The 15830-nt window shown below is 37.0% G+C and overlaps 1 protein-coding gene across 6 annotated transcripts in view; it reads right to left on the bottom strand.

The window, feature by feature from the left end:
* Positions 1–10203: 10203 nt before the first annotated feature.
* CLEC16A (C-type lectin domain containing 16A) overlaps positions 10204–15830 on the bottom strand; it is an 84946-nt gene continuing 79319 nt past the window's right edge. For 4 of the 6 annotated variants that reach the window (XM_076351456.1, XM_076351455.1, XM_076351454.1 and 1 more), the window contains one exon: positions 10204–15138. In XM_076351456.1, the coding sequence (XP_076207571.1) occupies positions 14798–15138 (341 nt within the window). In that variant the 3' untranslated portion in view covers positions 10204–14797. The remainder of the gene's footprint in view (positions 15139–15830) is intronic. The other 2 variants (XR_012996440.1, XM_076351457.1) reach the window with 2 other exon arrangements.

Below are 15830 nucleotides of genomic sequence, written 5' to 3' on the forward strand. Positions count from 1 at the left end.
TTACTGTGCAGATAGATTTGGAATTGCTCCAAAACGAACCCTCCACACTGTGAGCCAAATGCACCTGAAAGGCTGGCACTCTCTCACAGTCAAAGGAGTGTTCGGGTGAAGACAAGTCTTTAATCAAAATTTAGCCAAGCCAAGGAAGACTATTTCCTCCAAAGTATTTTGGCAGCTATGTAAGAATTACATGTTATCTAGCAGACAGTGGTTGCAAACAACACTTTCGCAGGAAAGCCTTGAAGCTGATAAACTGTGATAAGCAAATTCAAGTGAACTGCATGATGGATAAGCAGCAAAGCAAAGCCACTCACATCTTGTTCCCAAGAACTTTGGAATTAAGTTACACCCTTATCACATCAGCAACAGGGTTTGCATAGGATAATATGCATGTGGTGTAGAAAGAGTATGACTTAAATGGAAGTGTGGCTGTGGACAGTTAAATTCTTACAGATGACATGTTTTTTATAGTACCAGTTAAGTAACTGATACCCTGACTAGAGTTCAAGATTACATACAAAATGCTATATACTGATGTTTTTCTCTTGGACTGTCCTGTCAAATTAGGTATTATTTTCGTTCTTTGTATGACTTAGAAGTCTTCTCTCTAAAAGCTTCAAAACTTCAATACCTGAAACAAGACCTAGTTACATAAAAGTTAACAAAGGGTTTCAAATTTCTTATCAGAGAGAAGCCAAAATGGAACAGCAAAGCCTGTGACCAGTCAGACAAAGCAAAGGGACTTTATTTTGAGCTTAAGGTATGCCCTACTATGATAAATGTATGCCTAAGCATACTGGAGAAAACGGCTCTGGTTTGAGAGATGCGGGCAGTCCTAAACATTCAAAAAGGTTGTAAGCACATAAGCAACATTATACATCTGTCTTGTTAAAGATTCTGGAAACTACTGTATATTTTAAGACACTTAAGCTTTTCTTTTCTTTTCAAATATAAGAAACTTTTTGAGCTCTTATCCACTAGAAATGTATGTAAAAACCTCCTGAGTTGGTTATACAGAAAATGCTAACTTCAAATTTTGCATCAGACTCTTCCGTTTTACCAAAATTATACATCAAGTAGCCAAGATTTTTGGTATAAATTCTTGAAATCACTCTGAAACATTTAAATGGCTTTTAACATGTATCACTAGCACCAATGAATCAGTGGGCACAGAGCATTGAGAGAACCATTTAGGCTTTCAGTAAAGTATCTCCACTCTGCCATCTTCAGGGAGAGTGCAGAAAGGAGATGGCCAGAGCTACCAGGAGGCAGGAACAGAGTAACTACGCAGGGTGAACTTCAGAAACTTGCTCCTTTCCATCCTTGTTTTGCAAGCACTGAGCAAGACGTGCTCATTTCTCAGGTTACTGTCTCTCCCATTTAACAATTCTCATTTTGCCTGTTGGGACCTTTTTGAGAAACAGGAATAATGGATAGAAAAAGGCAGAGTTCATTCTACTATTCGCGATTTGTCATTTTCCATACAGCCTCTACAAAGAGAGGTAGAAACAAGCTAATTGTTCTGCCTTTAGCCAACTCTATCCTAGGGTCTTGTAATCCTTACCAACAGTTACTATTTCCAATGCCATTGGCTGAACTAGCTGGGGAGGAATGCGTTAGCTAACAAGCAGCAGGTAAATCTCACATTCAAAGACAACCGCTCTGTAACACACTGATTTCATTTAACTTTAGAATATCAGACAGAAATCACAAGATGTGCATAGGAAGTATTCCCAAATCGTAACATATACCAGACTGTATTCATATAGATTAACAGATGTATCAGATAGGGTAACAAATACTGGAAATACAAGATTATATGATTACTGGCCAGCTGGATTTTTTTTTTATGGTGCTTTGCTTTGTTTTTTTTATTTAATTTGTTCCATCTGCACATGGATGTCAATAGATAAAAATAAGTTAAATTAAAATTAAAGTCTAATTACTGTCTTACTTGAAAATCCTCCCCTGAATAGGGCATTAAAGTTTATTTTAAACTATGCGTGATTGCTTTGATGCTTTGTAAACTCTTACAAGGACAAGATAGATCAAGCTGCAGACAGCTTCAGCAGTGACCAGATGCAGCGGGTCCTATTAGACCACACAATCACAGCAGACCTGTACAGTAGCCTAAAACTTTTCAAACTCAGTTCAACTTGAGTAGAGAATGCTGCTGACAGAAATGTCTAGTTTCTTTTTAGGAGAATAACTCCACTAGTTTTCTGAAATAATTTATAGCACAAAGTACTTCAAGGCTCTCCAGCACTGTTCTCTGTAAACACCTGGGCAGGTTAGAGAAGGAACTGCTTCTTTATCTGATCCTAAGCCTCCCCTTAGGGTTAGAAAGCCAGCAGTCTCACCAAATCTGAAACATTCAGGTGGCAGACCAGCACAATTCTGAATCTACTTTGTAGTCTTTTTATTGATGTTTTTGTTCTTACTCATTGGCAACCTCACCAGATGTGCTACAACAACCACTTGTGCAATTTCTCCTGTCCCATAACGGATGCAGACCTAAAGACAGTTAACCTGCCCCACTGAACAGCGTGCCAGTCAAGGTGCACCTGAACAATATAGTTACCTACATTTGTGATGCTGCACTCTCAGTCCCCAGAAAAAGATGAGAAAGATCTTAAATAGAAACCAGTAACAAAAGAAAAATGCCAAACCTTTTCACATGCTGAATCAACAGTGAGTCACGACACTCCTAGACTCTGACTAACAGACCAGAGAATAAAGCAACATCGCAAAGAAAAAAAAAATCCTCTATTTAGTGTGGCCAATAAAAGATAATGCTAAGAAATAATAATGGGAAACAGTGGCTTTTTTGTTCAAAGATCAACTGTGTTGGTGATTTCTTGAGGTTTTTTGGGTTGTTTTTTTTTTTTTTTGATTCCCCAGCAAAAAACCCTCTTGTACTTCATAAAAACAGAGGGTAAATTTAATCATCGGATATTTCAAAAAACTGTTAAAGTTCTCACCTTAACCATGATTTCCCAATTAGTACTTGTTAGTCAGGGGCACCTACTATTAAGAGTCATGCTTCCCTCCAAATGAGGATATATTCCTTTCCACCTCCAGTTTGTGTCAGAACTATTTGTTCACTTTTAGCCACCCAAAATCAAATTTCCACCTTCAGAATATTATCCTAAAGCAAAACTATGCAAACCCAATCCATTTACTAGGGCCTGGAATTGGTAGAAAAATTTTGCAAAGCCATTTTCAGGTATTTAAAAAAACCTCACCACCTCTTGCAGATGAGTATATTTTTATTAGCTTCTTGTCATATTTTCTCCTTTTTAGTACTTTCTCTGTAGTTTAAACAAGCTGAGAAAGGCCTACCAGTTTTCCTCAAAATTAACTCAGAGAATGAAGTGTTTTGGTAGAAAAAGAAAATGAAAAAGCAGCTCTTCCTGAACTGCATGGTTTAAAATCATAACAGAAAGTCCCTATTATGGTTTATGCAAGAAAGGTTTTAAATATCAGAGGATCAAGATTCTGCTCTTCTCAATTTTATCAGCCTACATGAAAGAATTCCCATCTTGTGATTTTTCTGAAGCCTTAAACCAATTAAAAAAACCCACCCAAAACCAAGCTTCCCTTCCACATCCTTAAAAAAAAAATACATAAAAGCAGAGAGGACAAGGGCAATTAGAAATTTAAGTAACCCCCTTTAAGAAACTAGAAGAATATTAGATAAGAAAGACTGACAGAGAATTTTCTATTATTTCCACTTTGACCATTCTGAAGAGACTTTCCTTCCACCTTCTGATTGTAAGAAATTTTAGGAAGGACAGTTGTTGAAACTGAAACACTGAATGCTAGCCACCAAAAAACCCCCAGTGAATATATTAACTGTCACATACTCAAAAAGCAAGCCTTATCTCCATAATTCACCAGTCCTACCCACTACTCAAAACAGCTTGTGCTAAGCATGCCATCTCCCTGCTGGGGAATCCACCTCCAAAGCTGATTGTTTGGTACATGTTACTGAGTAGAATTTCCTGTGCACGTTATTACTCATCTCACCCTGATGTATGACAAAAATTGGCAAAGAGGAACTCTGCTTTACCAAGTGCGTAAAATCTGTAGAAATTAAAAAGTAACACACAGTTGCATCCTTCCTACACCTAACCTAAGACAAGATGCAAAACAGTCAAAGGAACACTAATAGGATATGTGGTCTTGCCAACTCTTGTGATTTTATTATGAGTTTTAATTACGGAAAGGTTCTTAGAATCCTAATATTGGAACAGTATTACCTGAGAACCTCATCTCTTACTGAATAAAAACATTTCTAGCCTTTGTGACAGGTCAGAAAAACAAGGATCCGGAAATCTACTCCAAAACAAAAACTGAAATCTTCACACAAGAGAGCATCAATCCAAAGGACACTACAATCTCTGAGTGAATTCATGCTGCTGTGAGGGATCTCCCCACTGATCAGACACTGTAGAATCATCCTTGACCTCTTGCCTCTCCACCTCCCTCAGCCTGAACCGGGACATCAAGAGGACTCAGGGGGAGAGGGAGGGGGCAACAAAATGCTGCATTTGGTGGTAAGGCATACTCACCTGCAAACAACTTCTGTCTCTAAACTATCCAAGTTTGACAGAAGTACCTGTCATCACCCACTGAGATGACTTTGGCTTCTTTCTTCCCCTTCTCAGCAATATGTAATTTTAAAGACCTTATCTACTAGCCTTTAATAGTATATTAATAATATTATATTATTAATCACTAGTCTATCAGGATGTGTCAGAGGAGTAAAGCATGTGGGATAAGTATTGAGTACAGTTATTTCAGTTCACAGGTGACAGCCAGGAGTAAGTCTGATTGTTATTGCATAGTCTACTGGCTTCTTTACCGCTTTTGTTTAAGAGAGGACAGATGCAAGCAGTTTTCCCTCAATGTTAGAGGCTGGACAGAGTGTTTTCACTGTTATTCAGGGCAGGAGAAATGTACACACGCATATTATCATTACAACCAGGTTCTCCTAGGAAGAGAGAGACTACTTGTGTCCTTTGTAGGCCCTGCCTCCCTCTGCTGACTTGAAATTCTTTTCAAAAACTCCTTTTTCTATTTCTGGTAGCTCTAGCTGTTGAGGGAAAGCAAGCTCTGACTATCTCTGTAGCGGAGATATAGTCTGATTAACTGCCTCCTTGACTCACTTGTCCATCAACGTACAATTTCAAACAGCAGCTGGAAATGAAGAGCAAGTTAGCATAACTGTGTAATCAACTTTTCCATAACCCCTAGTTTGGTAACTACCACCAGATCAACATGACACTTCCCAGCCCTTTAGTAATAGAGTGAAGTTGATACATTTGACCTATTACTGCAACAACTACAGCTTTCCAAAAAGAGCTTGTGGGGACGCTGATGCTGGTACATACACTGAGGTAGCTCAGTTTTCAGTTAACTTCTTAGTTTTGTGCAGACTTTTGTTCTATTGTTTCAACTTCATGTAGAAGTCTCACAAAGTAAGTCATGTTTACAGCCCATTTGAGTCATTGACAAGAGCAATGTTGTTGAAGTAAAGAGCCAAATGTTTCCTGGGAATAAATGACCCATTTTGGAAGAGCAGCAGAGCTAGGAAGCCTCAGGAAACATTCTATTATTAACAACTGTACTAAAATAAACCTCCTCTCCACATTTTGTAACAATTGTTTTAATAAGTTTTCTGGCAAGATGCTAGAATAAATTATCATTCTTTGCTCCTGTGCCAATCACATTAACTCCTGCAACCAGCGTAGCTCAGACAATTGGGTCACTACAACTGTTCATAGCACTCAATTAATCTACACAAGTTTTAAGTGTACCTTGTAGTTTCAGACATTTTTCTAAGCTTCTCAGAAACCTAAATCTGCTTCAAATAAATGATCCAAAAAAATGAAGACAAATTTACACAAAGATGTCTTCATCCAGTTAACTTAAAGTCAAAATTTATTTCTGCAGTAAAACAACAGCTTGTTTTCTCATCTTGTGTCACAATGTTTATTGCATACTAAAGCTGAGAAAAATGATGTGTAACTAGGAAACAGAGCCTGAGTATTCATCTGTCCTTATCGGTCATCCAAACAGGCCAAAAAAAAAAATTAAACTGTGGCCTATGTGAAAAATAAACCTTTATTTGGGGGCAAGACAGTGAGGATTGAATGATGAGATCAGTATTTTCCATTCAACAAGCACATTTCCCAACTTTGTAGAATGAGTCTCTGAGGACAGGCAAAAGCTTTCAACGTTTTTCAAAAAATCTCATAATCTAAGCCTCAATAATAAGGCACTTGATAATCTAAAAATTTCACCTCTTAAAATCCATTTTAGAGAACCTGCATCCAAAAGCAATAATAATTTTAAGACCTAGACGTGTGCAGATAAGCTGTTGGTAGAATCCTTGAGCTAAATACAGACACACATCTGACCACCATCCAACCAGACTGAGTTACTCCCCATCAGCTCAACTGCCTTAACTGTGTGTTAAGACTTGCCTTAAACCTTTCTTCTAATTTTGCCAGTGGAGAGTTGCAACACCAGCATTGCAACTCTCACCACCTCTCCTTATTTGAGAGATAAAAGTTAACAGCTTAAAATTCAATGGAATTTTCAGGGAATACACTCACATAAACAGTGAGCTTGCATTCCCAGTTGCATGCATCACATATTAAAAAAAGATCACCAGAAAGTGCCAATACAGCTTTTGTCTTCACACAAGCTCTAACATGGCAGCATAAAAATGCAGTTAGGGATGTAATTTCTTCCCCCCTACCAAACAACTGCATCCATGCAATCCCAGTGAGCTCTTGCCTTGATACAGAAAGAAACCAAGCAGTTTAGGTGTCAAAGAATAAAGATACCAATCTCCAAACACCGCATCTTTACTTAGACAAGAGTTACTTTGATAGACATAGTCACACAGTTTCACTTTCTTATTTATATAACTATGCTGCAATTAATTATCTTAAAGATATGGATTTACCTATTAAAGGACTGTTCAAGTGGCTGCACTTATATATTCACGGGGACTAAGAGTGGACTAATACAGCATTGCATTTCTGTCAAGTTCATTGTCATCTCAGTCAAAATGAGAAGAGGGCTTGAGGCTGTGCTTTCATTCCGTCTCTGACCATTAGTAACTCAGGGCAAGATGCTGAACCTGACTTGATGTCCAAGTCTATAAAGATCTTGTACAGAAACAGAGGAAAAGTGACAAGGCAAAAGGCTGCAAAACTTCTGAGGCATCAGAAGGATACAGGAACCACAAAACAGTTTCAAACAGAAGGGAACTTCCTGGCCATGAATTATAAAATTGGTATCCTTAAAGTATTATTGGCATGATGTAGGAAGTCCAACTGCCAGGAACAGATTTAAGCTCATTTTCCCCAATACACCATGTTTTAATATTTGCATCTTATAGTAAATCAGTGTTGTCTCCTACCTATGATACCTAGCTTGCTTATTTCACAGTAGAATGCGATTTTATTTCTTCCTAAGAAAGCTTCTGGAGCAATGCCTAGTTTGAGAAATAACATTTCACAAGGAGTGTATATTGACTGTAATTAATTCCTATAGATGGAGAGGCTAATTAACAAGAATCCAACTAATAACTCGGTTGGATTTAATCCATATACTGAACTGGCAACATGCACCAGAGAAAGAGGCAGAGGGTGCAAGGATATATTTGGGGAAGAAATCACACATGACAGGCACTTTCAAAGTGGTTCACAGACATTTTAAATGTTGCCCAGCCATTCTTAACCCTTGGTCTCATCTACTTTCTATCACCTCTGCAGGCTTCTTTTCTGCTCTCTCTCTCATGCTCTTTCCTGCATACACAATGCAAAAATACCTTGGCTATTTCAGTTTTCAGCTTAAAGATGAAAATGCCTGACATTCCCATATACACACTATTCTTCTTAACAAAAGCAAGCTTCTGCAAATTTTGCATTTCACTGTTACTGAGTGTCCTTGTGCATCAAATCCAGCAATAGAACATGAAAAGGAAGTTTTCTTAGTAACACCATTTTTATTGCCAAGTTTCATTTACAAGGAAAGGTCTGTTGTTCATTCTCATCCAGGTTTTCAATAGCCATGACACATGATTAATACCAGCAAATACAGACTGTGCTATAGAAATCTGGATTTCAGAAACATACACCAATATTTTCTAATTTCACTCCCTTCCCAGACACTTATTTACATTTTTCTTTAAATTAACATATGATATTGTCACATTTACTCCAAATGTCTAACATAACTTACATTAAATAATTAATACTTATTGCCTGAAAAGACAATTCTGAAAGACATTTCAGAATTCAGTTCACCTTGTGTTTGGGCTTTTTTCCATGTAAGTGTAAGTGCATGTTCAGGGCTTTTTCTCCTCCCCGCCCCCCCCCCCCCCCCAATGAAGTACATTTCAGACACAACTTTATTGGAATATATTTCATAGGAGGACAGTCCTTCATGTTCATTAAATGCTTTATGTAGTGTTTAAATCCCAGGTACATTCATTCTTCTAGAAAAATACATTTCCCCCTCTTTGCACTTCAAACAATCAAACTTAGAAAACAGCTCAAAATGAAGTAAAAAGTTTGCAACAAAAATATCAACACACCTATTCACAAGTGGAGATGCTTAAAGTTATCCCCTAAGTTTAAAACGCTTCCAGCAGGTCCCCTAGAGTTGTAACAATGTATTATTTAGTGCTATCGCTGGCAAAACAAAGCTCCTAGAAATTCTAATAGTCTGTAAATTCACACACTTGAATCTATTCTCAATCCTTTTCAAAATTATCTTCATGTTCATTGTAATATTTCTGCCACAGTTAGTCCTTAAATACACCCAAATACAAAACCTCAGACCTTCTCACCTCCTCATACATACTTCAGTTATCAGATTGCAGTTACTATGTCTTAAACTTACTTTAGTATGAGTACCCATAACCAAAAGTAATGAGAACAAGATGAAAACAAATCTCATGTATATTAAGATTACGATCTTAAAAGAATCCTGGGAACACTATATACTAGTCTGAACCTTATTTAACTCTAACTTTTGTCATCAACAAGTATTCTTAGTCATTACCTGCTTTAAGCCCTTTTAAGTTATTTTTATAAATAAATGCACTCCACACATTTATTCTAACAAGACAGTCATAACAATGACTCAAGTATTTCCTTTTCATATTAAGAACCAATGAATTCAAGTCAGCAAAACAATAAAACAGATACCGCTACAGTGCACTTTTATTAGACAAGCAAAATTTAGCTTTACATTTATAATACATTAATAAACATTAATAAACATAAAGTACATATTTTATAACACCTTGCAAAACAAAAAATCTGAGCAATGCGCAAATCTAAAAATTTTGGGAGATCAAAATAGGGAAAAATCTGTACAAATGTAATATAAAAATATGTTTCCATATGAAAGAACCTTCTGTTTGAGACTCAGTCCAGAACTGCATCCCCCATGTCTTTATTGCTGCTCAAAAAATGCTGAGCAGCAGGAAAAAAACCCAAGCACTTCCCCCCTCCCATCCCCTAAAAACATCCCACCCTAGCAAGCCCTGCTTGGATCACCATCTGCTTTTCAGAAGCCAATAGGAGACAGTAAGAGTTATTATTAGGAGACAGTACGAGTCATTTTATTTGTTTCTAATTCATGCTGCAAATGTTGGGAAAGGTCAGAGCAACAGAGCAGGCAAGTACAGGAGAACCACTTCAAAGACTTCTAGATAATAAAAGTGCAGTGCCCAGGTTAGTGATATCCCAGGGTAGGCCAGTGATGGTTAAACAGTGACATACCAAAAAACTCTTTCAAGAAGAGTGACAGTAACAGTTAGGAAGAGAATTTCCAACATACATTTAGATGCCTAGCAGTAGGTTGCCTGAAAATAAGTAGGAGACTCATCAAGGAGACTCATTATCTTTGAGGCAAAATGCCTAGATCTCACTGATGCCCCCATCTGATGTCTCTTCGCAAATCTTTGATTCAACTATAGGATTAAAACAGTTTCCTAGACGACAGCTGCCTGTGCAATGTTCTTTTAAAAGCAACTCCCCATTTAACTTTAGCTGGTTAGCGAAGACAACATCAGAATGCTTAGCATAGTGGGTTTGTGGTGGGTTTTTTTTTTTTTTTTTTTAAGAGTACTACATGCAGATTAGTGAAACTATTCATTAGGCTGTTCTGTAGTTATTTACCTATAACATGTGCAGCAAAAAGAGTGACTGATTACACTACAGCACTGACAGCACCATGTGATTAAAGTGTTTACTTTTATGAAGTGGCTTCATACTTATACATACAGTTTGACCTGCTTGTCTGATAGCTTACATATGTCTTCAAGCATACAGTTTTAAGTTTAATTTACTACTAGTAAAATGACACCCAATTGCAGGGCAATTATTGAATTCCTAGATTGCTTAAAGTAATCATCCCAGGCCACTTGCAGTAAGTGTGGAAATTATAGTCACTCATGTCTTACTGCTTAATTAGAAAAACAAATCACAGTAATATCAATCCTAAAGATTGCTGATTTTGCTATAAACAAACTATTTTAACCATCAGTTTTAAAATTCTACACACAAGAATACTTCAAATCCACAAAGGAACATTATTTCCCCCTGTATTCTGTCTCTATTGGGCAAAGGGTTCATATGAACCACTGGACATTGACAAATTCTGAATACTGATCTAGATTTGAGTCTTAAATTCTGGATATGGAAGAAGAGTTTTTAAATGTCACATACCTGTCCGTTAGCAACAATATTGCAAAAGAATAAATGAATTCTGGAAGGTATTCCCAATTTTTCCTCACCAAGTGACTTCAAGGAAAATTCCAACTGTGTTGTAAAGCGAAGAACGTTGAGCTTCTTAACAGGTGTAATTTTATATCTTTTGCTTTTAAGCTCATCTTAATTTAAGGAAAAGAAGTCAGAATTTTAGTTTATCATGAATTAGCAGCGGAAAACACAAGTGAGCTCAGTCCTTATGTTGTATATAATTCATGACTTCACACACAAAATACAGCTTTTCGTATTAATATATGTGACCACATTTCTAATGAATTTGGTTTAATCCACACAGCTTGTAAAATGAAGTGCAGGAAGCTTAACCTTTGGCTTCTTTCTATATCAAAGAATTTCTGCAAAACAATTATTTTTTTGCACACAAGTTTTACACTGCAAGCAAAGCATTATTTCCATGGTGAAGCAGACATTAGAATTGGGCACTAGTGTTTCCTCCCTTCCCTCTTTACCAAATTACCAAGTGTACACCACCATTACTCTCTTCACAAATGAAAAGCTCAAGTCTTGTTCATTGTTGTACACTGGATGACAGAAAAGCAAAGGGGACCAGCAAGAGGCAGCGAGACCTAACAGTGAAGGCAACACAGTTCTGTTAAACAAGTAATATCTTGGTAAAATTTGATAAAATGAGACACATAGACCATAAAATAGCAAAGTAACATTCAGTATGCCTTGGCTTCTTTGGCTTCTCTTCTCCAAAGGAAGAGCATAATACAACTGTTTCATGTTAACAGAATATGGCTGAAGATAGGCATAGCCTCTACAAACAAACACTGAGAATTTAGCATCTCTCTAAAATTTTGGCATTTGCTCTGGAACATTGCTATATTTATTTTAGAGTGACTCTACCTCCCTCTACAGTATTACACTGAAATAGTGAGCTTTTTGAATGGTCAATTGTTTAGCTGTTGCTCTCATTTGCAACTTGGTATTTGGATTTGGTTAAAAAGAGTGATGTTACACTGACTCAAATCAACTTTTGTTTAGAAAAAAATTACATTTGTGGCTGATGTGCTAATGCTTTCTTGGTTGAGTTTCCTTTTTACACTGAAAGGGGGAATAAGGAAGCAGCCCTTGAGTTTTTCTGATAAGGGAGATATAGACACGATACTCTTCAAGGAACTGGAGATGACTAACACCGTACTTGCAGAAACAAAAGATGGCTAATGACAGATTATTTCAGCATCTCCAGAGCTTTTACATTCTGAAGTCTCCTAATGCAGCATGAAGCACAGTCAAATTGTATACACATATACCTTGATTTTTTTACTTGTTTGCTTCTAATATTAATTGCTTCTGTGGCATAATCATTCAGAGATTTAGCTTGGTCTGTACCAGTCGTAGCATTTATGTAACAACACGACATTGGTAGAGCTGGTGCAGTCAGAGCTTTCCTAGTGTAATTCCATCTTTGCAGAGAGCTTTTGATAGAACTGCTAAAAGATATCCCACCTTACTACCCCTTGACCAGCAAGGCCCTGCCAGCAGCAGCCTAGATAGCAGACCTAGCCTTCTATTTTCCTAATAATAGTATCTATCTCAGTCATTTCCTGTGAAGCTCTCAGTAGACAACTGGTCACGTGATATAAAAGCCACTCAAAGGCAATGAAAAGCACAAAGTCAGCTTTCTTTCCCTTTGTCCCATTTCTCCTGCAGTACGGCTCACGGGTGAGATTATGCATACCCATTAAAAAGACTCCTTGTGCATGGTCCTAATCTTGCTAGAACTGAATTTGAAATTAGATAAAGAAAGATCAAGGTTTTCCTGTCTAAAATTAATTCTATTTAAGAGAACTCAGCCTGCACAGTGGCATTTTGTGTAATCTAGGTCAAGAGTTAAGGTTAACAACTAACATAAAATGCTTTCAAATTAAGTAAGGCATCATTTTTTATAATGATCTTCAGAATATTACTGGGGCTACAGTGTAATGCTGCAACATACTAGAGGAAGTCTAGACTGCAATCAGTTCAGCTAATAAAAATTTATGTGCTCCTTGTGCCCAAATTGCTGCTGATGTCTTAGGCTTGTTCAGGTACATGTACATTAGCTGCAACAGTGACTGCAGTGTAAACTCACCCTAAGCATATGACCAAAAAAAAAAAAAGGTAGGCTCTTACTCCAGCAATGCCAAATTCTCATCCCGTATGTGGGATGTGCCCCTCGGCACATCCATAGCAGTGCCAAGGACACCTAACTCTCAGAATTCATTTAGAGTTTGGGCTACTCTGGAATGGTCAGAATATTGGTTAATTCAATTTGAGACAAAGTAGAAGTCACAGAAAACTAGAAATCAACAAAACTGCATGTAAAAGCTAATAAGGGAAGAAAAAAAAATTGCTGGCATTCAATAGCAGACATCTTATATACACATTTTACAAAGATTAAGTTATTATGTGAAGGAAGAAATGGAAAAAGCAAGCAGAGTTATACTTGCGGATTAGTCAATCTCATATATAAATATAATATTTAAAATCACTTCAAGGATTGCATCTGACAGCCAGGAAGAGGTACAATAAGAGACTGGGAAGTAGGTAAAAACTTTTCAGATTCACCTACTTGATATGAAAACAATGTTAGTAGAGACAGAGTGAGGAAACAGATTGCACTGATGACTGAAATCACAATACCAAGTTAAGTAAATACTAGTCTTCAATCTTTTGAGAGCCAGAAAGCACTCAATGTTATGAGCAGACCAATAATGACAATCTGCTCATTTTACTATTAATTTAAATTAACACACATGGAAATTGATGAGAAATCTTAAAATTCCATTCATGTTAAATCACGTATCAAATCAGCAAAGAACATTCCGAACTTTAATCAACACTTTTCCACTACTTTCTGTCAACTTGGTATCAGGATCTAGGAAGCAAAGTAAGGCAAGCATAAACTCAGAATCACTTTTATGTAGCAATGTTGTTTAACTGTGATACTATCCCAGATAGGAAAAAAACCCCACACGATACCTTTCCTTTTGAGTTTCAGACTTGCAAAGGAATTATCAGTTAGGTGTGGTGACCTTCTTCCTACATGAAGATGAAAAATTTAAAAAAACCTCTTTAGAGTAAAACTGCTTCTGCCTGCTTCTAGAAGTTGTCCTTCAGTAGAAAGGGCATCATTATTCCTCAGAGGTGTAGCAATTTGACTGTCAGAAGCAAACAAACAAGCTATAACAATCTCTTAAAATTTCACATTCCTCTGTAGCTGGTTAAGCAGAGACTAAAGTAGTCTCAAAAATCCCTTATGTTAATTTGAATAAGCATTTGTCATTACATTTCAGGCTTTTACCTTTTAAAAAATTGTTTGATATATATCTTGCTTTGAATCAAACCTTGAAATAAATATTACACGTGGAAAACACAATATTGAAGTCTGGAGTCCTATGAAGACAACACTGAAAGTGGCCAAGCCTGCCGGTATCATGCAGAACTCCAAAAGATGAATTAGATCAGGATTAAAAAAAAAAACAAAAAACCCAAAACAACAACAAACTGAAAACCACACCATATCTCAAATGGAAATGTTATCTCTGTACTACAATATATATTTTTTCTTGTCAATAGTACGTCTCCAGTTTCAGAGAAGTAATGATACAATATCCTGAAGCCCGGTATCCAAAAATTTCTTCACTTTGCCATAATACTGTAGACCTTTTACAATTAACGTAGTTCCTGCAGCTGGAACTCTGTAATAGAAAGAAAGTAGGTGCTCTGAAATACTTTCATGTTCTTGTATAACAGAAATTGGTAGGAAACAACCAGTCCAGATTCAAAAGTTTTTTTTTTCTTCTCCAGTTTAAATATGCTGAGCATCTGATGTTTACTCTAAAAGTTGCCCACATTCTCTTTCATCAGTGGGCCTCTTCTTGCGGACCAGATGGCCTCAGGCTTCAAGAAATATCTGCACTCCCAAAGAAAAAACAATGAAGAATTTGGTTGCATTTGCTTCACTGTTTATCACAGTCTGCAGGTGGGCTTTAGTCAGAACGCTCTTCCTCTACCTCTTTTACCTTGCAAACTTCAACTTCAGATTGCAAGGAGGACTGAGGAATGCAGCTGAATGTTCGAATGCTGTGTGGATCAACTGGTGGCACCAGTGTAAGCGACTCTACACTTAGTGCATCCGTATTGTCATCTGTTATTAATGATATTGTGGGCTGCTGTGCAGGAATCAGGCTAGGAGACAGGTTTGCTGTTTCTATGTCACTGTTTTTTACAGTATTCTTGCTAGACTTTGAGACAGCTGAAAGAGTTTCATCAGTCAACATCGTCTGACCAGAAATGGTCATCTGAGGCTGCTCTGGAGCTGAAGTGTCATCTAATAAAAGAAAACACCAAGAAACAATGAATATTCAACTTAGTATGTACATTAAGCCTAACAGTATACTATTATTTATGAATATTTAAGAATAACTGCATGGAAAATGCAGTTCTGTGAAGCACTATGCTTACACATTCACTTTTTAGTAATTAGAAATAAAACAAAATATTATGAAGGCATAACATAAAATGCCAGCAGGAATATGTTCAAATTAGGAACCAGAAAATTTTACACATTTAGTATCAGAATATGCAGCAATATCAGAAATATTCCTAGAGCGAGGAAATTGAGGGGAAGAATAAGAAAGCCTCTCCGGTTATTTAGTATAGACTAAAATGAATAGCCACCCCATACCAGGAAGCTCTTGAGAAATGTAAAAAATAAAAACCCCTGAACAACTAGTTTTCCCAAGAGGTGGCTTGTTTCCTACAAAAATTTGGAAGTCATTCTCTCATTTCATTTTCCAGATTCACATTTAAGTGACACCTTGACTACAGAAAGCAGAACTATGGAAGAACAGGAAGGAGAATAATGTGCTTACTGTAACCAAAAGGTGTGCAAAATAGGCCTGTTTTTATACAGACTTGTGTTATATGATTTTTTTTGTGCTCCTAAGCATGGAGCATACAACACAGATAAAATTAGGAATAAGCATTACACACCACAGAAAACTGATACACTACTCCACC

The sequence above is a fragment of the Aptenodytes patagonicus genome, chromosome 13, assembly GCF_965638725.1.
Source record: "Aptenodytes patagonicus chromosome 13, bAptPat1.pri.cur, whole genome shotgun sequence".
NCBI lineage: Eukaryota > Metazoa > Chordata > Aves > Sphenisciformes > Spheniscidae > Aptenodytes > Aptenodytes patagonicus.